Source organism: Ananas comosus, linkage group 10 (assembly GCF_001540865.1).
Source record: "Ananas comosus cultivar F153 linkage group 10, ASM154086v1, whole genome shotgun sequence".
NCBI lineage: Eukaryota > Viridiplantae > Streptophyta > Magnoliopsida > Poales > Bromeliaceae > Ananas > Ananas comosus.
In genome coordinates, this window is record NC_033630.1 from 13,083,108 (window position 1) to 13,106,968 (window position 23,861).

Sequence of the window (23,861 nt, forward strand, 5' to 3'; positions counted from 1 at the left end):
TTTTTGTAGAAAAAAATGCTACTAATTACTTTTACTTAGGACAGAGATGCGTAAATAGGTGTACAGATATTAATCCAAGTGTGACCCACCGGAGGGGACAATGTAATGTAGGGCTTGAATTAGATATCTTCGTTTTCCTTTTCATTAGATATTCTGATTTGGAAGAGGCCTTCTATATTATTTTATTTTTTTATACTTCCCCTGGTTCTCTTTGTACAGAGTGATTTTCCATGCACAGAGCATTTTTTTACAAAAAAGACTACGCAACATTTTCAACCTCTAGTTATTAATGAATTGTAAATAGGCGTTTACTGTGAAAAAGACAAATACAAGGATACTTGACAATCAAAACATAGAAAATACTACCTGCATAGTAAAAAAAAGGTATAAATTTTACACCTCCCAATACTCTCTCTTTTTTTTTTGAGAGAGAGAGAGAGAGAAGGATAACATACTATTTATTTTATTTTTTTACAAAAATAAATTTAGTTAAAAATATAAAATAATTAGACTTTAAATTTAGAATTTCAGATGCTTACCACCGAGCCCAATTACGCTTAAGGACGGTCAAATTACACCCCTCATTGTTCCAACTTTCAATGGCTAGCACTATTTTTACTAGATCTGCCCGAATTATGTTTGGGAGAACATTGCTAGCGGGCACCCTTCAATGTCAACTAGTACATGTTTCTAGCTACGCTCGTAACCGGGGTAATAGTCTCAAAAGTGATTAATCTGAAATCCAACAAAAGTACGAGCCAAAAGAAGATTTGCGACGCTGATACAACATGAACCTTATGCTAAATCTACTGAAAATCTGGCACAGAACTAACTAGAAAGCGCAGCAGTTTGAACTACAGCTGATTGTGCTCAGATGGTTCTGCTAAATGAAGTAACTGTTTTCTACAAAACAGAAAACCTTAAACGCTCCATATGAACATAAGAATTCCAGAAGGCAGCACCAAGAGAAAATACGCTGCCTGAGCATTATATCGGCATCCTATATATGTAGTAGTATAAGTAACAAAAGATTAGGCCCCCAAAGTTCATCATAACAAAATGGCACCTGAGATGCCCAAAAAGTAAAGGGTTAGCATTAAGTAAAGATCACGCCTTCGTCTTCTTTCTCCCAAACATTGGTGTTATGATCTGGAGCAGATGCCCACTGCCTCTGGATTGGTCCAGCCTCGCTGTACTCATCCCTGTCACTGTTGCTACGGTTGGGGCTCCTCCTGGGAGGGCTCGGACTTCTTCTGCCCCAGCCATCACCATGCCCCGTGTTTGGGCTCCTCGAATCATGACAAGCATCATCCCGTTGGCTACTCCCATAAAACCTGCCAAATACCATGCCCAACATAAATTAAATCTCAAGCTCACACTCCAAACGTCCCTTGTACTGATCAATTTCTACCACATCTCAGATTCGTAAGACTGTCCATTCAATGCTCCAGCTTTGCAGTGCTAAAAAATTTTCAAGCCTTCCTGCATGCAAGCATGCTAGCAAGCTCCTATACAGTATAACCAGCAGTCGCATGAAACATTTCAGACTATATACATGAGCATTAGAGTTGACTATTTTTAACACTAATTCCATTAGGAGATATTGGGACGTTCATAAAGTGAATAGATGGGAAAAGAAAAAAGGGGCACCGTATGGTTTTGCGAAGATCTATGCTTCCGAAGCATACAAGTATCAGTAATATTGCTTTAAACGCATTTTGCTTAAGAGTATATCATAATGCTCACTATGAATTTCAATATAGAAGCATGATAATATTTTTGCAGTTCTATTTGTATGCGAAAAAAATGGCTTTTTTTTTTGTTTCTAAAATTGTTTAAATGATGTCAAGCAATATCAATATCAACATAATGGAATTGTTAAATTGCGTAGCTTGACAACCAATTTGGTAATAGCTGTATCAAAAGGGTGTACAAAGATATGTAATCATTTGAAACAGCAAACCATTTATGCCAGAAAGGTCTACACATAGAGTATTGCAAGTTCTGAAAATCCTATTTCTTATGCATCAACCTGACCAAAGATAATAGTCCTACTGGGGAAACATACATAGCATCAATTCCCAGACACTATATAGGTAGGTAATAGGTAGGTAATACAGATGGGGGAAAAATCAAAGTATATCTCGACCAATTATAAGTCTAGTAATGTATGCTAAATGAATGAAATTGAAGCAGGAGTAAAGAATGACAGTTAGATAAACAAGAGTTCAATGAGGTAACTTTCAGCAATGGTGTCAATGAATCGGAACTGAAGCAGAATTGAATATCATGTGTTGTCAACGGATTTCAGAGATCTATATCTGTCACCAGGTCTAATATACGAACACAGAGCAATAATGTTGTTTCAAATATTAGAAATTAGCTTTGAGGGCTAAGAGTGTCCTTCCCAAGAAGAAAAGGATGACTGATTTTTATAAGTAGCAGTTCGACTCCCCCGTCAAAACAATCAAGAACAGATGAAGGTCAAGGAACATTACCCTGACAGTGTAATAAGTGAGGACATTTTGGGAGTATGTTGTGAAATTTTTAACATATGCAATGAAGATTCTTCTAGAAACAATGAGAAACTGCCAAAGAAGTTTGTTGCTCTACCAGTGCAAAGTAAATTAAAAGTTATAATTCGTTCCATATTTTTTAAAATTTGTTGGATATGCAAAAAGCTACGGAGGCCCAAGAGGTTTATTCAATAGTCTATGGAACGTGAATTTATGACGAAGACTATTGGATGATAATGACCAACAAGGTACAGAAGATTAAACCCTTAAAAAAAAAAAAACCATACCAATCCCCCTGAAAAACCTACTATACACACACCGTCTGCACCAGAACAATACACTCACAACCAGTGTTAAAGAAAGCGCGCCTTAGGCGCTCGCCTAGGCGGTAGGCTCACCGGCCGGCACCTAGGCAGCCCCTAGGGGGGCGAGGTTGCCAAGGCACGCGCTTAGGCCGTCTAGGGGTGTGCCTAGCTCTAGGCTCAAGGCGCGCCTTCTTCATATCTATCCTAATGGGTTTAGATCTAGTTCTATATACTCTAACAGCCAGTGTTTAAAAGAGCACGCCTTAGGCGCTCGCCTAGGCGCTAGGCTCACCAGCCAGCGCCTAGGAAGCCCCTAGGGGGGCAAGGTTGCCAAGGCGCGCGCCTAGGCCGCCTAGGCATGCGCCTAGCTTTAGGCTCAAGGCGCACTCAAGGCGCGCCTTCTTCATATCTATCCTAACGGGTTTAGATCTAGCTTTATATACTCTAACAGGTTTGGATCTATATATTTATTGGTCTAATGGGTTGAAACATCTAAATTAAACCCAAAATCCTAAACTAACATAATCTAAACCCTAAACAATCATCACAATCTCTCTGCTTCTCTCCGCTTGTCCCTCTCTCCCGCTCGTCCGAATGAGAACTAATTAACATTTCTAGTGTGACATATTTTGGCTTGGAGCCTTGAACACTTAACTTTTGTATGATTGTGATGCCCTTTTAATGACCTTTGGCTTGAAACTTTATACTATTATACATGTTACTTTTTTATAATCCTGTGCTTATAATTATATGTTTTTCACATCAAAATTTCTTATATGTTTGTGAATTACTAGTTACCTTCGTACTGGCCTTTATTTGGAGACAAAAAAGTAATTTGTTCTTTAACTTTATATGTGTTATTTTGTTTTCTAAATTATCATATATATTGTTTGGTTTCTTTCTTTTTCCTCATTCTTTTTCTTCCGAAAACGTGATTATTTGGATAGTTATAGAATATTTATTGTGATAATATGATTTTAAAGAGTATTTAATGCTACTTAATAATTATTAGAAAGTATAGTAAAGAATTTCTTGGTTATTTTAAAATTCTATGAAAGTGTGCGCGCCTTACCTCTCTCGGGGGCGCGCCTACACCTTCCGCCTTACGCCTTGCGCTCAGACTCTAACAATCCTTTGCGCCTAGGTGTGCCTTGGGCTTTTTTAAACACTAGTAACAACCAAATAGTCAACCATACATTCTGATAGACCTAGTCAAATGAACTTATTGACTGGTTAATTAACCGATCGACCATCCTGATATGAATGTTTATTTCTATCGCACTTCTGTTACAATAGTTTACCATATTTTGCTACAGCCTGTATTTGGGCTTCCATGAGGAATAAATACTTTTTAGCTAGGAAATCTGCTTGGATATGTAGGGGAGTTAATTTTCATCTCTGTTTTTCATTTTCTCAAGTAATTGAGCGACAAGGGAGTACAGGACAAAACTCTAAATATAATCTTTCCCTGGAAATTAAGTATGGGTAATGAAGTTAATTCGTGGAATATTACTTCGAGAGTTCTCCTTAAGCCTAGTGTGTGGTTCAAATTAGTTGCACAAAGAAAGCGTACCTATTGAATGATGTTCTCATACCAAACTAAAGTGTAAGGCCTTGGTATTCATTGAAATAGCATACTCATTTGAGATTTCAAACCCCTACCCTAACATGAGGGCCAAATATAGGGCTGCTCAGAGGCCAATAGAACACATAATAAAACAGATATAGATGGTTAATGCACGTCAACATACCTCTCATGAAAGCTCCCCCCACCCAAATTTCCACCACTAGGAGCATTGTCAGATCTATCACAATATTGCCCAGCAATATCTCTTCCACCAGAACCTGAGTAAGATTCACCACCGCTGCAACCATATGAGTAGTCCTGACTGGTAGTACTAGATTCCCAGCGGCGAAATTTAGTACCATATCCGCCGCGCTGAACCATATCCCGTAGCTGTGAAGGAACTCGCTGGTCTGCCCCTTCCAGTACTTTTACAAGATCCGATGCATATTTTGAGTCCTTGTCACAGAAGAAAGTATAGGCAATTCCAGTAGCACCTGCCCTACCTGTTCTCCCAATTCTGTGAATGTAGTCCTCCACACCAGTGGGGAAGTCATAATTGATTACAACCCTGAGAAAATATTAGAAAAGCAGTCAACAAAATTTGATCACTGGGTTTTAAACGGCTGAAACATGCTAAAAAAACGAGAAGGGGGGGGGTGTGGAGGGTTTGTTGGGTGTGGGAGATGAAATACTCGTGTCCTCTCTTCAAGTTGTCAAAGAATTGAATATACAAATAACCTGATGTCTTTTATGTCCAAGCCGCGAGCAGCAACATCAGTGGCTACCAGTACAGGAGATTTTCCAGTGCGGAATTGGCTCAAGACAGAATCCCTCTCAGTCTGGGATTTGTCACCATGTATAGCAGCAGCACCATACTTTTGAGTAAGGTTCCTAGCAAGCTGATCACACATCCTCTTAGTAGAGCAAAATATTATGATTTTTGAACCAGGCTCTTGTGAGCGCAAAATCTGTTCTAGCCGTCTATTTTTCTCCATAGAAGAAATAACTTCCACATGCTGCAATTGAAAAAAAAAAAAAAAATTTGAATCAGCATTTTATAGGAAAAAAGGTAAATAGCCAGACCTTACCTGAACTAGAGCATTTTTTAATTAGCTACCTGACCTTCACAGTATTTGTGCCATTTTTTGATAAACTATTCCAAACTTACACAGAATAATCTGACATATTCGGATATTCAATAAAAAAATGTCAATAATAAGGCCAGGTAGCACAATCAGATTTTTGATGTTTGGGTACCTATTTCAAAGATACTTTAAGGTCAGGTACTAAAATCAAAACTTTTGAAATTCTCATCTGTTTCAAAATGTGCTATAGAACAGGTCTCTCTGTTCTTACCAAAACAAAAAAAAGAACCAAGAAATATGTCTAGTCAACCACGATATTGATAAAAATAAAACAGCTTCTGCCAATATGCACCTGAGTGATAGCTTTATTTGCAACCAGCTCGTCAGTGTTGCCGATGTTAACCTGGATTGGCCTAACTAGTAAATCTGAAGCAATTTTCCTTACTTCCTTTGGCCATGTGGCAGTGAACATGAGAGTCTGGCGACGAGGCGGTACCTGTTTCACAATTTTTCTTATCTGCGGCTCGAAACCCATATCTAGCATGCGATCAGCCTCATCAAGGACCAAATAGGAAACCTGATGGAGGTATACTCTTCTCATTTCCAGGAAGTCATTTAACCGTCCAGGAGTTGCAACAACAATGTCTGCACCTCGGTCCAAATCCCTCAATTGAGGACCTTTGGGGGCACCTCCATATAAGCACTTGGACACGATTAAAGAATGGACAGTGTCAACAATGTATCAAAAGACATGGCTAGTAAAATGCAGTTATAAAACCAGACAAAGTATGGTTATCAAAAACAAAATGCTAGCATGTTCATAATATATGTAACTTCAAGGGCGGAATATTCTGCTTAGAAATTCAAATCTATGCCTTCTGTATTAAAGTTAACATGGTTCTTAAGAGAAGGGATATATATTTGCACATGATCCAAGATTAAACTTGGATTTACCAGCAAGGTTATTATATTACAGGTCCTCAGACCAAACCTTTAACTGAAGGTAGAATACTAATCAAAGCATGATCCAGAAGATGTTTCACACATCAAAACACCGTTCTACTCAAAATAGTTGTTAACAAAAGGAACACACCACAGATGATATTCTTGATGATTTTCCAAACTTGACTGCTTCATCTTGTATCTGTGTCGCTAGCTCCCGCGTTGGTGCTAGAACCAATACTGTTGGCCCCTTTCTAGCTTCATTGTTAAGACGTTTAAGATGAATGAATCCAGAAAAAAGATAACCCAAGGTTTTCCCTGACCCAGTCTTTGCAATAGCCACAATATCTCGACCTTTTAAAGCAATCGGCCATGACTGAGCTTGAATTGGTGTAGGTGCAGTGAAGCCTGCTTGGTTTACCTGAAAAACAGAGAACTCCCAATAGTAAACAAATGGAAAAACTTGAAGCAATACTAGAATTCATCTTTTTTCTCTAATTCCTATTATCTTCCTTCTTGAGACAAGCCAGGAGAGAGAAACAAATGCCAGGTGCAATACTAATTAAAGTGTGGAAGGAACAAGGGCTTTCTTGTTAGAAAAAATGGCAAGCTAAACAAAGCCAGTACAAGCATTCTCCAAACAAAGCTAGCCTAAATCAAAAAGTAAACAACATTAGCCATTGTTGATGCAGATTGGCTCATTTTAGAGGGTTCTCTAGCGCACATGCTTTCAAACAGAAAACAGATCAGAGTCTATGACAGTAGTTCATAGGAGCAGTTATCATGTTTGTGGAAAAAGTATAAAAGCAAAAATAAACCTACTTGCATAGGAAAATATTCTTAATTGAAGTTCAACAATGAAGTTTTAAGAAGCTATAATTGAAAATCAAAAGAAAAGTCATCATTAGCCCATTAATTATGAGGTGAGATTTCAGGAATATAGAATTCAATGCTTAAAATAATAATATAATTACCAGTCTAAGAATCTCCAAAGGAAAACCAGTAGACTCAAATGTTCTAAAGGGAGTTGGTACTTCATCACCCTGAAAAAAAAAGTAATAATATTTAAATGGGAAAAAAATGACAAGAGTTAACAAAATATAAGTTATCAAGTTATTAAATCCTAAGGACAGAAAAAGTAAGAACATGCAACAAAAGAAAGGGCGAGAGTGATACTAGCAATTGCATAGCAAGACTGGACAGGGAAATCATAAGGCAAGGAAAACGAAAAATATAAAGTCAAAAAACACATACCAGCAAAGTATCAAACAACTAGATTAAAACATAAGGCAACTGTGAAATAAAACATCATTTTCCAAGTTCTTTTGCAAGACATGTAATTTTGCCCTGCTCACTGCTCCTGTAAATGAAATTCAGTAAACTAAAGAAATGAAAGCATGTTTCCTTTAAATAAAGTCACTGGCCCAGGGCAGCTGTATTTCAGCTTCAAGAAATCCTGTGGTAGCCTCTATCCTATGGAGAGTCGTAAAGAACATCAGAGCAGTTTTATTGTCAATCTACAGGCAGGCATGGTAAGTTCTAAACTGAATATGTTTTGTTCTAACATCCAGTTCATGTTTGTTACAACTAGCCACCTATCTTTGACTGGAGTACAACTACAGGTACCCTCAGCAGTCCGTGAATACTTGCAAATGTGCTAGCATGCATGCATGCATACTGTCTTGTGTAGTAAAAGTAAGCACATCAACAGATATAGGCGGTACACATAAGGGTACCAAACCATTCCTCTCTCTACAAGTCTATATAGCCACATCAGCTTTAAATTATAGCAGGCTTCTGGTCCTTGAGATATTGAAGGTCCATTATGGGCTTTAAATTATTTTTCTAAGAACCAAATCCCATTACTCTGGTTTTCTTTTCCACAATGAAGAACTAACCTATGAACTCTAAAACTTTTCTCCCGATGAAGAAACAAAACAGCATGCCATAAATGTTAACATAGCTAATAAGAAACACAATGCAAATCTCGTGAAGCGGAAATTCTGTGCAAGCTATATTGAGCCTTCTTTTGTTGCTAAGCACTCATTTATCCTGTCCGCCACAACTCAAAACTCCTCCTGCCACTAGTCCTCTTGATAGGATCATAAAAGAGTTGATTTAAAAGAGGTATAAGAGCTACAATGAGTTGACTTTTGTAAGAAGCTCGATCAGAAGGCATCCAGCATGTACAGCATATGTTAATATCTCTAATGGCAAGCGATAGTTATTTGTTTCTCAATTGATAAGCACACTATATATTTTTATCAGTCCTGTAGCATGTGATTCTTCTCTTCAAACCAACATACTGATCAACTAAATTATGGATCTCTCACCATCAGCTTGGCCAACTCTTGCAGGTTTCTTACCTTACATCAGAATTAAGACTCAAATATGGATGGCCACAATTTGACTTATAGCAAGCTGTACATGGATCTTCTTAGGTGAGATTGGGTGATACCCTCATACCTATCATGGCCAAATACTATCCGGATTATGTATAACACGCCACTAATAGAACCCATGGAAATGCAATACTAAAGTAATTATGAAAATGTGGACACTTAAGAGATAAGATAATAAAGGCGAACACCGATGAATGATGTTAATAGCGATAAATGATTAAGAAATACACATGGGTATAGAGATCTAAACATATTTTTCTAAGAAATACACAAACATGAGTAACAAACACAGTTTATCCACTCTTCTATTGAAAAACTCTAGATTGATGGTCAAGGCATAGGGATGTGCTGTAGGAGAAACGGAAGGTAACTAGGCCATCATTGTATGCGCAAAAACAAGAATGTAAAGTATTCAAAAGAGCTGCTAAGAATTCATACAATCACAGTAATTTCATGCTGGCGACGATAGGATTCTGCAGAAGCACTCCCCATATCAATTGATCCATGTACTCGGGAAGAAACTTTTGGATTTTGTGCATTTAGCCCACAACTGTATGATCCCTCACCAAAATTCGGTGGATCACTTCTCGAATGTGAACCGCCACCTTTAACTTCTGAATGCTGGAAAAAATTTGTCAAGAATATCAGCTAGAAATCATCAACATTGTGTGCATGCACAAATGTGTATTTGTTAATCATTATTCATTAATCCCAACATTATTTGCTCACACGATGAGTGGTATGATTTTGCATTCAAACGATGAGCGAAGTGATTTTGCATTCATATAAAAGCAGCAGATATATCTTCAATTCCTTATTTTCTTGCAGACAGAAAAATGAACGGGATGGAAGAGCTAAACTCCCACTTGCAGCTTGTCGTTATACGTGCAAATTGACATCCCCCCCACCCCCCCAAAAAAAGGATAATCATGTATCCGGTCACCAAATTTCGCCCCGGATTTCAATTTCGTCAGTGAAGATTATAACAATTTAGTCTACTTTCTGAAAAAGTGCCACATCAGCACTGTAATCAAACTCTCCTATGTTAAAACCGAAGTGCTAAGGATGAAATTGAAACAAAGATCAAATTTTGGGGCTGAAAATGAAAAGAGTAGATTGAAACCCTACAGTGGAGTATAAATGGGGCCAAATCTATGCGGACTAAATTGTCACATGTGAAACTCTTGACGATGAAATTGAAATCCAGGTCAAGCTTTGGGGACTAACTATGTGATTAATCCAAGCAAAATAAAGCATCTAAGAGTACTGGAAGGAAAAAAGAAAACGACAGGAAGCAGAAGAAATAGATGGATACGTAATCGGCCTTGGGAAGGGGGTCGTCTCCTTCATCTCGAGGGCGAGAGGTGGGAGAGATAAGCTTTGGGTCCGTGGGTGGTGGTTGCTCGGCGACAGGGCGCTCGTACTGAGTGACCTTGGTTTCCGGATTCCAGTAATAGAGGTAGCCGGTGCTTCCGTCGACGAGAGCCCTCCACGGCTTCGGAAGGGTGGGGTCTGAGGGAGCGTACCGCGGGCCACTCCCCTTCCCCCCGGTCGAACCGGAAGAAGCAGTCATGTCTATGCCTCTGCCTATACCTAGAAGAAGATACCCTCCCCTTCCTTCCCAGGAGCAGCAGGAGCAGCAACAGCAACAACAACAACAACAACAACAACAACATCAACATCGGACCCTCTTAAAGACACAAGGGAATGCAGGAAAGCTAGAAACCTAAAAAAGGGACGAATTTGGCGTTGGAGAGAGACAATGTAGAGTTCAATCCTTACCTTCGCTTCCGCTTTCGCTCGTGATCAGGCGAGAGAAAAACCCTAGAGGCAGGGATCGAGACTCGAGAGAGAGCCAAAAAAGAGACAGAGCCGAGAGAGACGATGCTTCGGGAGAGAGGGAGGGGGACTGGGTGGGAGGTGCTCGGACCCACTTTCTCCGCTTCTGCTCTCTCTCTCTCTCTCTCTCTCTCACCCCCAACCTCCCTCTTGCTCCCTCCCGCTCGTTTCGTCCTCCCCACCGTGGCCGATGGCGAAACCGGGACTGGTTTGGGCCTTCGTAGGACTATGGCCGTTCGATTAAAACGGATCCAAGCCGGGTCAAACATTTGTGGGCCTCCTTTTGGAAGTCTTCACAATCTCCCGAATGTTCAAGCCCCCCAAAGTGTCACATCACACTGGTCCTAACTTTCACCTAATGGCCTGAATATCTATTCTATTATAGTCCAACGGGCATTTCAACCCAAGAACGGTCGAAGCAGTTTGGGCTTTGAAGGGTCTCCCAGGATCAGTCTTACAATGCCACCCTTAACCACCGGATCCTTACAAAGTAAAACAATCTTTTTATGGTCGCACGATAATTGATATTTAAATAATTTACAAATTACATAATTTATAAGCCGAGGCGCTAGAAAATAGAGTGAGCGAAAACATAATTAAATAAGTTTAATACATTCTTGGAAACTTCACTTCGCTCTTAAAAAGAGCACTTAAGTTCATCACATTCATATTTATATTATGCTCTTAAAGCATAGTCTTTCAATGATACAAAGGAAATCAATTCAAGCATATGTCTTACCGTTATCTCTGAAGATAAATTAGAAAAATACAAAATAGTGTAAAAGCCAAATTATATTTATTGGGCTTAATAATAACAACTACACAAAATTACCTACACAACAAGTGCAGGATATAATTTTGATGCCATGTAATATTAAATACTGCAACTATACTATTGTGAATTAAATTATAATCCTAAACTTTTTCCTTTTTTTTGCCGTAGATGCAATCATGATTTTATATTGGATGTGAACATATCTACCAATTCGCTCGAATTTGATCCACACGTATAGATTTGCATGGTATAGGGCACTTTGGTTTTACTTGCCAAAGATGATGAGATACAAAAATTGCACAATCAAAACACTATGTGTGGATATGTTAAGTGCCAACAAGTAATGCAATTGAGCATTTGTAAGGCGTGGGAACTTATGTAGATGAACATATGAATTTTGAGGAGAATCCTTCCTGGCATGCGACGATGCAAAGCAGTAGAGTGGGCATGCTATGTTCGGGCACTAAGTTTGCATTTTATGAGCTTATGGGTCTTCTTTAGGAAAACTTCGATCCTGGAGAAGCTAGTATAGGGTAAATTTTTTAAAAACCACAAGGATTTTCAGTCAAATAAAGCAGTTCATTTTTGGATCAGGTTTGAGTTCACGGCTTTTCTGTCTGCCCTAATTCATATTTAGGCCTGTGGGCCTTTTGTTAGACAAATAAAATCAAAGGCCGGTCAAACCTAGTTTGGGGATAGTTTTGAGGACCAAAGTGGCGTTTACATTCAGCTCGACCCAACACATTAAAGTTTATATTTGGATGTAGTCCACGTAAAGAATTTCAAAGGGCCGAAGTGGACGTGAATAGTGTAGCACTCGTCTATACCAAAGATTGAAATGTGCTAAGCTAGCTATAGCAAAGATTGAAATACGGGTAGCTAGGCCCGAAATTGTCTTACAAAGGCCTGCAGGCCTAAAATTGGTGGCAGTCACGAGTGGCAGGGCCTTTCAAGGCTGGATTGGCCTCAATCAATGCCGTCCTTGTAATAGGAGTGTCGGACTTACTCGTCTAATCGGCCTTTCCCCAACTGGCCCTTCAGCACCTCCACGTGTACATTGACGTGGCAGGTGTAAGTGTGTAACCCATAGATTGATCGCCGCACGGATCTAGGCTGCAGTGTTAAGATGTCGGGCCCAATGTTGAGGCCGCTGGTGTTGAACTTGAGTCCGTAATTTCTATGCAGGGCCAGGCCTTGCTAGATTCCTTTTTCAATGGCCCAAGATCAATTGTCCTAACAAAATTGTATTGTTGAAAGGCCAGCTCGTCCCACAACCAACCACTAATTACTCTAGCTGGTCGAATTGAGCCTTGGGCCTTCGATGAGAGAGGTTAACTAAATCCTACTTTTTATCACCTGATAAAATTTTTGTTGTTGTTGTTGTTGCTGCTGCTGCTGCTTGGGTTGGCCCTCGGCGAAGGTCAACTCATATTGAACGGAGCATGGCCCATTGAGCCTGCTATCGACGAGCAAATTGCATCACACGGTTACCATTTCATCTAGATTGCATGGGCCTATTTTCAGGTCAGCGACCTCATGAGAATAGTGGGCATGGGCCATTGATATGCCTAGGCCATTGAACTGAGAGACAATGCGGTTAATGGGCTGGGCTACTCAATTTGAGTTTCTGACGCTTTGGGCCAACTTTAACCGAGAACGTGGTCTAGGTACACCCCATATATATATATATATATATATATATAGATAGATAATTGGCTGACAAAAGACTAGTCAATTACTCAACCAACTTCCTCATTACTATAGATTCTTACTGTATTGGTACAACAAAATATTTATCATGGGAGAGGTCAATTCTTTTCAAGTCGCTTGTTTTATTTCTTTGCACAACATTCATATGTTCCGTAACCATAAGACATAAAATGAACTCACTGGAATTTTGAAACAATTACCTAGAACTTGCGGGTATGGCACAATGAATGAGCAACAAATGTTACTGTTCGTAATTTAGAGTGCTTGCTTGTATATCAATTCCCTGAATATGTAGCAATAACCTTACAAAACAGACTTGCTTATCAGTGGTACTGAAAAACTAATCTGTGGCATATTTTTGAGCTACCAAATTTAGGTTGGAACAGTTTTCGCCTTGTTCAAGCTTATCTAAATCAAGTCCGAATCTATGGGCCTGCAGCCCAAACAGGCGTTTTTCTTGTGCGTGAATAGCGGGTTGGGTTGTTGAAGTCAAGTTTATGATGCTCTAGGAGCAGTTTAAATGCCCAACAAATACATGTGAAGGTTTAATACAAACTATAGATAGGATTTCTTTTTAGAACCCAGACCGGATTGTGAGCCGGGCTGTATCACACGCCATGCCCAGAGATTTTATGGTACAAATGCCACGGGCAACTTATCTGCCTGGCTCATGGGCCTTTAATAAAAACAGACCTTTGGAAGAATAAATTTTTCAATGTTATTGATAGCTTATTATGAGACGATGATTGGTAGTAACTAGTAATTGAAGGAGAAACTTTGAAACAAACAATGTGACTGCAGGAACAAAACTAAGGGAGAAAAAAAATTCATATCAAATTGGAGGGATTAGGATGGCCTTTTTGTAGTTCCGACCCATTGGAGTGAATCCAAAAGGGCTAGGAACTTTGTTGAATCTTGGATAAACGTTGTGGTAGGGAAGACCCAAGCCCGGTCAAAGAAACTCGGGCCATTTTGTGGACCCAAGCCCGGTTAGACAACTATGGCCACCTACCCTTTTTAAATCATCCCCTTAACCATTGACGTTTCCATCCTTGTATGACAACGAAATGGAGAAACATACCATGTTACAGCCCATCAGCCTCGTAGGCCCACCTACCCATTTCAAATCAACCCCCTAACCAATTTTTTAAATTGAAATCTCCAAACCTCTAATTATTTTGGGGGTGAATTGCATGCAGCTCCTTATAAATATATCGAATAGCATATATGTTCCTATTTGCCCTTCAAATTTGTTATTGTTAGTGCACTATTTATTTTCTAACAGCAAATAAGTGAAATAATATATTTGTCCTTACAAATATATTCCACTAAAAGTCCTAATAATTAGAATTATGAAAAAATTTCATCTCAATAAATATTTTATCTAATAATATAAGAGGGTTAAAAAGTCAATTTAACTCATTCACTAATTAGGGTTAAGTATTTTACTTATTTTTCTAACGGATCCTAACAATAGGGTTTATTTAAAAATGTTAGAAATTTTGTAGGAATAAAAATAAAGAAAATTTTTGAAACATATGAAAATTATTTTTAAGCAAACAAATTTGATGTACCTCAGTTGTATACGTATGTTGTAAAAAGTCAAACATTAGTATGAAGGTTTGATAAAAGTTATTGAGGAGCAATAGTTCAAGCTGGAAAATATTCTATTTAGAGGGAGCAGTTGATGATGAACCAAGGTGAATTGTAGACACAAGTTGCACTCATTCTGCCGAACCAGAAGGGTGCCAGGAAATTTTGTTTTACTGAAGCCCAAAACCATTTTGCAACTGAGGTTGTAATAAGTTTAATTGGCCCACTTTGTCCTGGGTTCGTTTCTAGCCAGGCGTCTGAGAATATGATAAATTCACGTGAACAAGACCCAACATTGGTAAGAAGATAGTTTCATATCTATGAAAAGTCGGTTGAGGCATTAAAATGAGTTTTATAAATTTTCTCGCCCAAAATTAGTATGAGGCTTGGACACCAGAAAGAAAGACGGCATGGGATGGCCCCTTCGTCAGCCTATGCCCAGAAATACGCGATTGCCAGGAGCCTGCAGACTTTCCTACAGAAAAAAAAAAAAAGTAAAAAAAAAAAGAGGTTTAGGAGCATAAGGTGAAGGAAAAGAAAAACGATGAAGGAGGAGCGTCATCAACCTCGATCCAATTATACCCACAAAATATACCAAAAAGTAATAATTTCCTAGGATCCCTTTCCTTGATCCGGTTCTGTGCCTAAGAATTTTAGATATTTATCATATGTAAATCGGTTTGCCCAATGCATTGACAATTCCGCGGAAAGGGGCCTGGTTCTTTGCAGTCATGGCTTGGGCTTATTGCCGACAACTCACCTTTTGTGTACCTATGGGCCTCCGTGAAGAGATCGCAAGTCTCCTCTGTCTATTCAGTTCGTTTTTGGACCAAAGCAACGGCAGCGTAATTCGGGCCTGATCTCTGGAGACCAAATTAGTGTTTTCAGTTGTGCAGCAGCTCAACCCAACATGTTAGTTGGTATCCAGCTTCGGCTCCCAGTCAACGTAAATGCCGGTCCACCCAATCTCCGCCAACGGCCCATGAATCTACCATTTATAGGCCTATACGCCTCCAGTCAGCAATATCTAGTCTTGGTCAAACTAATTTGGGCGTAATTTTGCACATTGCTATCACTAAACATTTTTAGTGGTTTATCCCTAAAAGATATACAAACAAGAAATAGTTCTGTATGATCCTCTCCCTAGATTCAATTCTATCCCTAAAAACATTGGATATTTTATCTCCTGCAACTACTTATTTTAGCAAATGCATTGCGAGGGTTTAGAATTTTTAGAGTTTTAGAGCTCTAGCCTAACCCGTCCTCTCTTCCCCACAAACTATTTTAAATAATAAATATTAAAATGATAAAAATATAATAAGTCATGTCAAAACATTAACAGTTGAATCTGTGTTTATCATTTTTATTTAAACAATTATCAATATATTTTATTTTTCAATTTTGTATAAAACATAGAACATTTAACTGTTGATTGAGCACCTTCACGTTCAACAATTTGAATTTGAAGTTTGACTTTGCAATTCAAATTCAAGGTCAAAGTCAAAATTTAACTTAAACACTATTAAGATAAATTTTAAGAAATCAAAATTCCAAATTATAATTTGAAATTATCATTTAATTTAATAAATTTAATTATTAGAGGCCGGCCCCTAGTTAATATAGGCCGAGCCTAGAAAGCTATAGTTTTTGAGCATCATGGGCTCTAACTAACAATACAGTCCAGGATTTGAAGGGCAGGTTGAAATTGAATATATTAAATACTAAGATCCCGGCCCATTGCAAAGCATGTCCGTGATTAGTGCATTGGGTCATTGAAATTAATTTTGAAACTCTTTCAGGTGATTATATTGAGAATGTCCAACAACTTGAGCACACGTAAGAATAAAATGGCATGGGCTGCCCGGCTGGGCCGTTCTCAGCCTCCGCCCAGAGAGTATTCTTTTTGGATGAAAATACGACGAGATGTTGGAGATAATTAATTACATTTTTCACGCAAGAAAGCTGTGAAAGTCTAATTTTTATGGTTAAAATATTGGAAGACAACCTAAACTTTTTAAATCAAATAAATTATTATTGTTATTGACAAAGCAGTGGGCTAGATTACTGACACGAAATTTTGAAAATGAGTCTTAATAGAATGAATTTTGGGCACAAAAAAAAAGAAAGATTGAGAGGCTATGCGACTAGGATGACATGAGTAACTAGAGATGGTCAGGCCCACACAACGTCTAGTATATTTTTTTTACTGTACTTGCATTTTATATCTTATTTCTATACTCATTGACATTTAATTTAATTAAGTACAAAGTCATCTAAGAACATCTTTAGCCTCACTAAAAAAATGTAGGTTTCGTTTGGAACTCTAGAGATAATGCGTTATATGCAGCAGGAAACATACTAAAAGAATTTATTAATTTTTATAAATAATATTATGTTGTACAAAATCGCACTAGTTGGACTAACATATGATTAAGGCAATGTTTATGAATCTTTGTCCTGTCTCTTTTTAGTCTAGTTATGATAGACCTCAATATCAAATAGGCTTAAATTGCTTGTATGATAAAGTATTATTTGAGAGATTTTTGACATTCAAAAGCCTCAAAAAAAAAATCAACCTTGTTTGTTTTGCAATGTAATTTTTGCTTCTCATTATTGTAAAAACTTCATATTAAAATTCATTGATAGCATATTATAGATGAGAATGGCACAGGTTGGGTCCATTCTCACCCTAGAGGGCTCTACTTGTCCATGTTGGTTGGATATAATATATTTAGCATAGTCCATCTGAGCCCAATGAAATTGGATTATGCTACTTCAGAATTGTGATAAAAGACTCATGATCTATATGCATTTATAACATAATGGGCTGAGCAATTGATATCCAGGGCCACGCCTGGCGAGATCTTTTTACTGCCCAAGACTAAATGGCCTAATAGAATATCAGTTTCTGAAAGGCCAAGCCCATCCCGCAAGTAACCTCTAATGGCTCTAGCCGGTTAAATTGACCGTGGCCCTTCGATAAGAATTCAACTTAACCTGATTGATTCTACTTTCTGTGACACTCTTTATTTTGTTTTGGTTCGGCCTTTGGCATAGATCAACTCATATCTAACGCCAAATGGCCCATTGAGCCTGATACGGAGGAGCACATTGCATCAACTACACGATGTTCGGCCCATTTTGCTGCAAATCAGGCCGATGTTCCATTCATCTGGGCAGATTCAGTAGATTATCCCGATGGATTAGTCTGACATATGAAAAACAAACTTGAAGCCCAAGAATTTTTGCCTTCCCCGCGTCGTGATTTCGAAAAATTCGGCTAATTCCGCCCAAATCACCACGAAGCACACCGAATGACCGAAGCCGCCATGCTCTCATCGTGTGTTCCCAAATTTCTTTTCCCTCCATCGTCCTCGATCTGGAGGGAGTTTCGCTAGGAAACTCGTCCTCCATTCGTCTGGGCAGATTCAGTAGATAGGCTTCCTCGATCTAAATTGTGTGAGAGAGAGAGAGAGAGAGAGAGATGATGATATAGAGAGAGACAGAGTCTCACAGGCTCACAGCCCCCTCTCTTCTTCTACCTCACCACCATCGATCGATCCATGGTGATAGAGAGAGACAGAGTCTCACAGCCCCCTCTCTTCCTCCCATCTCTCTCTTTTTTTCCCCTTTTCTCTTTCTCCATCTCCCCTCTCTCTTTCGTTCTCCGCCGCCTCTTCGGCGATCTCCGAATAAAGCGGCGATCTATTCATAGCTCAAAGGGTGGAGGATCCTATCGAAGTCGCGATGAGATCCCGTGATTTCCCATCCGATCGGCGGCTTTTTGATGGGATCGGAGCGATCGTGGTGTTTCCTAAGCTGATTCGAAAAGGTTTCTGGCGGATTCAACACTTTTCTCTGATTTCGATCCATGAGCACACCATACTCGGTAACCTCCCAGATATACTTCATTATTTTTTTAAATTTTTGTTTACTACTTTGTTTTATTTTTTGGTTTTATATCATCTCGCTTTTGATTTCTCACTGTCTTAGATCCGTTTGTTCTATTGCTCTCTTCATGTCTTTATATTATTTTACTCGATTATTTTTCCATCTCGAAAAATTCGAGAATGTGTCTCGCTTTGCCTTTTGCCTGGAAGCATAATATTTCCATTTGATTGGTATTATATCATCACGCCTTTGATTTCTCACTGTCTTAGATCCGTTTGTTCTCTTGCTCTCTTCATGTCTTTATATTATTTTACTCGATTATTTTTCCCATCTTGGAATTCGAGAATGTATCTCTTTGCTTTTTGCTTGGAAGCATAGTATTTTCAAGTACTTTACACGAAGCACTACTACTACTGTTACATGAATCATTACAACTATCACTGCAACATGAAACACCATTCTACCACCACCACCGACATGAAGTAGTACCGCTGCCGCTTCTACCTAATTGAAGAGTACAAGAAACATAACATCATGCTGCTACTGCTACGTGAAGCACTGCACTGCTACGACCACCACCACCTACATAAAGCATTATTATGCTGCTGCTTCTAACATCACTACCTACATGAAGCACTACACGGCACATGCTACTTTGCTGCACTTGAAGCACTACACCACCTGCTGCTAAACACACTTAAATTTTTTGTAAATTTTGTTAACAAATGAAATTGCAGTCATTTTTGTATGAGTGATTCTCTTGATTTTTTTTTTTTTTGACATCAATATTTTGTAGGAAGTACTGTTACTGATGTTTTTTGAGCTAGTCTTTTGGTCAAGAAGTGATATGCCTTTGTTTTTAGCTAGTTTTTTAGTCATTTACTGATGGTTTGTTTGTTAAACTGCAGGTTGCAAGAAAACAAATGGTGACAAAAACTACTTCTGAGGTAAGTTGTATGTTTGAGATTTGTTGTATGTATGTGTGAGGATTAAAATGATTGCAGTCTCGGAATTGTTCTTCTTAGAGAAAGTTGCTATACCTTATTTGATATTTTACAAATGTATCCAAAATCAGATTAGTTAGCTTCTACATATATTTTTCCCTTTTTATAGGATAATAAATAACTGCATTCGTGCTATAGCCTTTTTTTAGTCCGTGCCTGCTACAACTAAGCAAAGCCTGTGAAAGTCGTGGATCTTGTTTTCGGCTTTCAGCCTTGCCCCACTTCGGTCCGACAATTACAGTCTAGTTCTCTAGATTTTTAGTAAAGGATTTAGTCTTTTGGATGCAAGGGTTTTGAGGCTCAGTTCTGTACTTGTGAAGCTTAAATCCTCATTAACTCAAGTTAATTTGTAGATAACTACAATATAAATATAACTTGCAGTGGTTGGTAATTTTTTGGGCCTTGTCAGCCTTGTTTGGCAAGTTGTTTGGATCTGGCATGTGGCCCGTCTTAAAGATACAAATTGAATGAGTTCTTGAAGAAAATGAGTAAGTTTTCGACCGTCTAATTTGGTACAATGTGATCTTTTAATAAGACTTAACACAATATATTATGCTTGTCATGTTTTTAAATGCCTAACTTTCTTAGATTTTCTTTAATTGGAAAATTATGGTGAAGTATTTGAGCATGGAAATTGTTGCTTCTTGTACTTCCTTTTTTATATCCTTGACGGGTTTAATCGGTTGTTTTTGCATAGTCTCTCTCTCTCTTTGACTCTGTCTCTCTATCTCTTTTGCAATTTCTTCTAGAATTCTTATCACTGCTAGGTGTTGGAAAAGGATTAGTTTGATCACGTTTATGTGTTGAGGTATTTGGCAGTTATTCTTTGATTCAGCATTAAGTGATGAAAATATGCATTATCTTAATCACAGTCTGGGTTTGATATACTTGTTTTGCTTCTCCAAGGCCAAAACATATAGATTGTGAATGAGAGACTAAGAAGTGATGATATGTCAATTAAATAGATTTGCATGTAACTGTTTGGGTCAGTTGATTGAATGAATGCCATTGAAAATTAATTGAATATTAGTAGCATTTCAAGTGATTAACATTCTGTCTCCATAGGAATTTAAAATTTCATACTTTAAAGCTTGATTGTTTATTTGTGTATGGAAATGAAATTGTAATTTCTTACACAACGCAAATTTGTTTGTGAAACTTGTATTGGTTGAAATCAAACTTAATTTGAAATAGAATAGAAACAAATTTTGCAAGTAGATTTTTTTGGATCTCTTTTGTAGCTTTCTAGTTCTTTTCCCTTGAGATTATAGATTGGTCTATGTTTACATATTCTCTACCCTCTTCTCTTTAGGAGGTTTAGGGGACAGTTCAGGGGTGTTATGGTTCTACGTTTGTAGGTTTTGTGGTTTGGGCTTAAGGGTATTGGGTTTCAACGGTTAGAGTGTAGGAGGTTTTGGGGGTTTGAGGATCTATCATTTATTGGAAATGGTTAATGATTTTTTAGTTAATATTTGCGGGCTCATGTTCATACCTGGCTTATATAATGTGTGCTAAGCTACTGTTTTTTTTTTTTTAAAACGTTATGGAGAAATTCGTCAAATTCTCTTTTCTCTCTCTCTCTCTCTCCCTCTCCCTCTCTAATCTTTTCACCAATTGGGTTGAAAGAAACATTATTTGTAGGTTGAAATTTCAGTTTGTATCTTGGGGTTATTTGGCGTGAATGTTACCAATGGATAGCATTATCACGCTTGCGGAGATAATTTTTTCAACTACAACTCACTGCAATTTGATTAACATTCTGCATCTTTTAATCTTTTTTTGTGCGATCTGCTTAAATATTAGAATGTATATATTCTTTCAAGAAAAAAAATTGGTACAACTTTTTTTTTTTTTTTTAAAAATTGGGGTTTGTTCTTCCACATATTCTATGCTTGGTTGAATGTAGTTGGCACTATTAAGCAAAATAGTAATAACTTAAACAATACAAGTTGATTTGTGACATTTTTACCATATTTGATAATTGATAAACACAATGCAAATAAAATTTTAAAGGGACTTTGTGGATCTCTTTCTTAGTTCCATAGGTTTGTGGTTTTGGTTCAATTATTTATTAATTGCATATGAAAACAAAATTTTAATAATGTAAACAATTCAAGTTGGTTGTGAAGGTTGTATTGCTAGTAAACAAAGCAAACTTGAAGAATGGGAGTACCTGTACCTTATTACTTCTTGGCCCTGTCCTTCTTTCAACTAGAGGTCTTTGGTTTAGAATTGGAGACTATCCACATTTTTTTCACTCCTAACAGAAGTTCTTATGTACCAATGATAGTTTTATATAGAACTCATTTTTTTCAGCCTCTTTTCCTTAGTGGTGATGGCTTTATAGAGTATTCCTATGGGTGTAAGCATTGATATCTTTAGTGTTTTATAGAGTATTCCTTTGGGTGTAAGCATTGATATCTATAGTGTCCCTTGTATTTCGGTGGATAGATTATCTTTGGTAGATAAACACATGCTAGAAAAGAAAGAAATACAAGCTTTATAATGGCATAACGCTAGGAGGCTTTGGTAAACTTGTTTAGTTCTTGTTAATCAAAGCCCCATTATAGCAATTCCAAAGGATGCATCTTGCATCTCGCCTACAGGCTTTCTCCTTCAAAAAATGAAAAAGGTCCTAATCTGATTTGTTTCTTCTTATCCTATCAGTTAATGTTGTTTTCATTTCTCTTTTGTTCATGTCTCTTATTAGTCTCATTACTATCTTATTATCTTGATTTCATCTCTTGGTTTTTATTATTTTCTTTTATTTTGCTTTTAATTTTTTTTTTTCTTGTTTTCTTCAGATTGCATCTGTTATATCTTGAACATTTCTTGTGTAATTTATTTATTGTTTACTTGTTGTTTTTAAATTCTTTTCTTAATGAATTTCATAGTGTATCTACGATTTGCTGTATTTGGATATATGTAGATGACATGAACGAAAGAAACACGCAGCTTCTATACTGCTAGGAGGCCTTGGCAAAGCTTGATAAGTTGTTGTTAACCAAAGCCCTTACTATAATAGCACTGCTATCCATAAAAACTGGAAATTGTTGCTATAATCTTATTCTCTAAAAATCAAAAATCGAAATGAAAATAGTCATAATCTAGAATTTGATGGATCTCAAATTTGAATTTCTTTTATTTTTTAGCATTATTTATTTAATGATCGAGTTATTAAAAAATAAATCGCAAATTGCTAATATAATCTTATTCTTGTAGATTAAAAATTTGAAATGAGCTCAAAGGCCCAACAAAGGGAAAAAAAAAAAAAACCAATGTGATAAAATGTTCTCATCGATTATTTGCACAATACTTTTTTTTTTGAACAACTTAAAAAATTAAAAACTGATTGTTATGTTTTACCATTTTTATTTTTCCTAAAAAGGCAAATTTTAGGTATATAGGAGCTCAGTCCAAGAATCCTCTAATGATGCAGCCCGTTAAGGCATCAAATGTTGGCTTGTTTGCTATAAACGACCTTTTGATAGCATGTAATAGGCTAGCTCAGACTAGTCCTTGTTATTGGATCTTCACTTTTAGGGCTTTGGTATAGTGAATTGGTTTAGGATTTATATATTCTCAACTCTCTTCTCTAGTTGTGCAACTTGGTTATGTGATTTTCAGGGTTTAGGGCTTTAGACAAAACCTGCAGATTTTGGATTAGAGACTAGGAAGTGGTAATCTCTTAATTAAAAGGATTTGCATGTAATATTGTTTGGTTACTTGTTTGAGTGGATGCCATTAAAAAATTAACTAAATGTTATTAGCCCTTAAGTAATCTCCATTCTGCCTCTAAAAAAATTTGAAATTTCACATTTGAGGCTTTGATTGTTTATTTGTGCATGAAAGCAAAATTGTCATTTCTTACACAACACATTTTTTTTTTTGTGAAAAATGTATAGATTGAAATCAAAACTTAATTTGGAATAGAATAGGAACAAAATTTTGCTAGTAGATTTGTGGATCTGTTTAGTAGCTTCCTAGTTCTTTTCCCTCTTATCTCACTAGAGATTATAGATTGGTCTATTTTACACATTCTTTGCCTCTTCTCTAATTTTCTTTAGTAGATTATGGTGTTACACTGGCTTACAAGGTTTTGGTATATCGTTATGAGAGTTATAAACAATATGACTATTTTACGTTTTGTTAATCATGACTATTTTGTTCAAGATTCTTCTCGCATTATATTTTGTTTTTCTCGTAATAACTTGTTCATAACTATTTTGGAT

General features: G+C 37.4%; 1 protein-coding gene and 1 long non-coding RNA gene across 3 annotated transcripts in view; one reads left to right on the plus strand and one right to left on the minus strand.

The window, feature by feature from the left end:
* Nucleotides 783-10,860, minus strand: LOC109716377 (DEAD-box ATP-dependent RNA helicase 14-like). 2 transcript variants are annotated; one of them, XM_020241781.1, is made up of 9 exons: nucleotides 10,600-10,860; nucleotides 10,133-10,430; nucleotides 9,256-9,438; nucleotides 7,390-7,458; nucleotides 6,567-6,836; nucleotides 5,826-6,176; nucleotides 5,127-5,404; nucleotides 4,573-4,956; nucleotides 783-1,334 (listed from the first exon to the last, which is right to left on the minus strand). In XM_020241781.1, exons 2-9 carry the CDS (start codon nucleotides 10,388-10,390, stop codon nucleotides 1,097-1,099), a joined length of 2,031 nt encoding a protein of 676 aa, XP_020097370.1. In that variant the 5' UTR covers nucleotides 10,391-10,430; nucleotides 10,600-10,860; the 3' UTR covers nucleotides 783-1,096. The 2 variants fall into 2 exon arrangements, with proteins under 2 accessions (XP_020097370.1, XP_020097369.1); XM_020241780.1 differs by having other exon boundaries at nucleotides 10,133-10,434.
* Nucleotides 18,010-23,861, plus strand: part of LOC109716807 — a 7,416-nt gene continuing 1,564 nt past the window's right edge. Inside the window, exons 1-2 of the long non-coding RNA XR_002218052.1 lie at nucleotides 18,010-18,623; nucleotides 19,534-19,572. This is a non-coding gene — a long non-coding RNA (uncharacterized LOC109716807). The remainder of the gene's footprint in view (nucleotides 18,624-19,533; nucleotides 19,573-23,861) is intronic.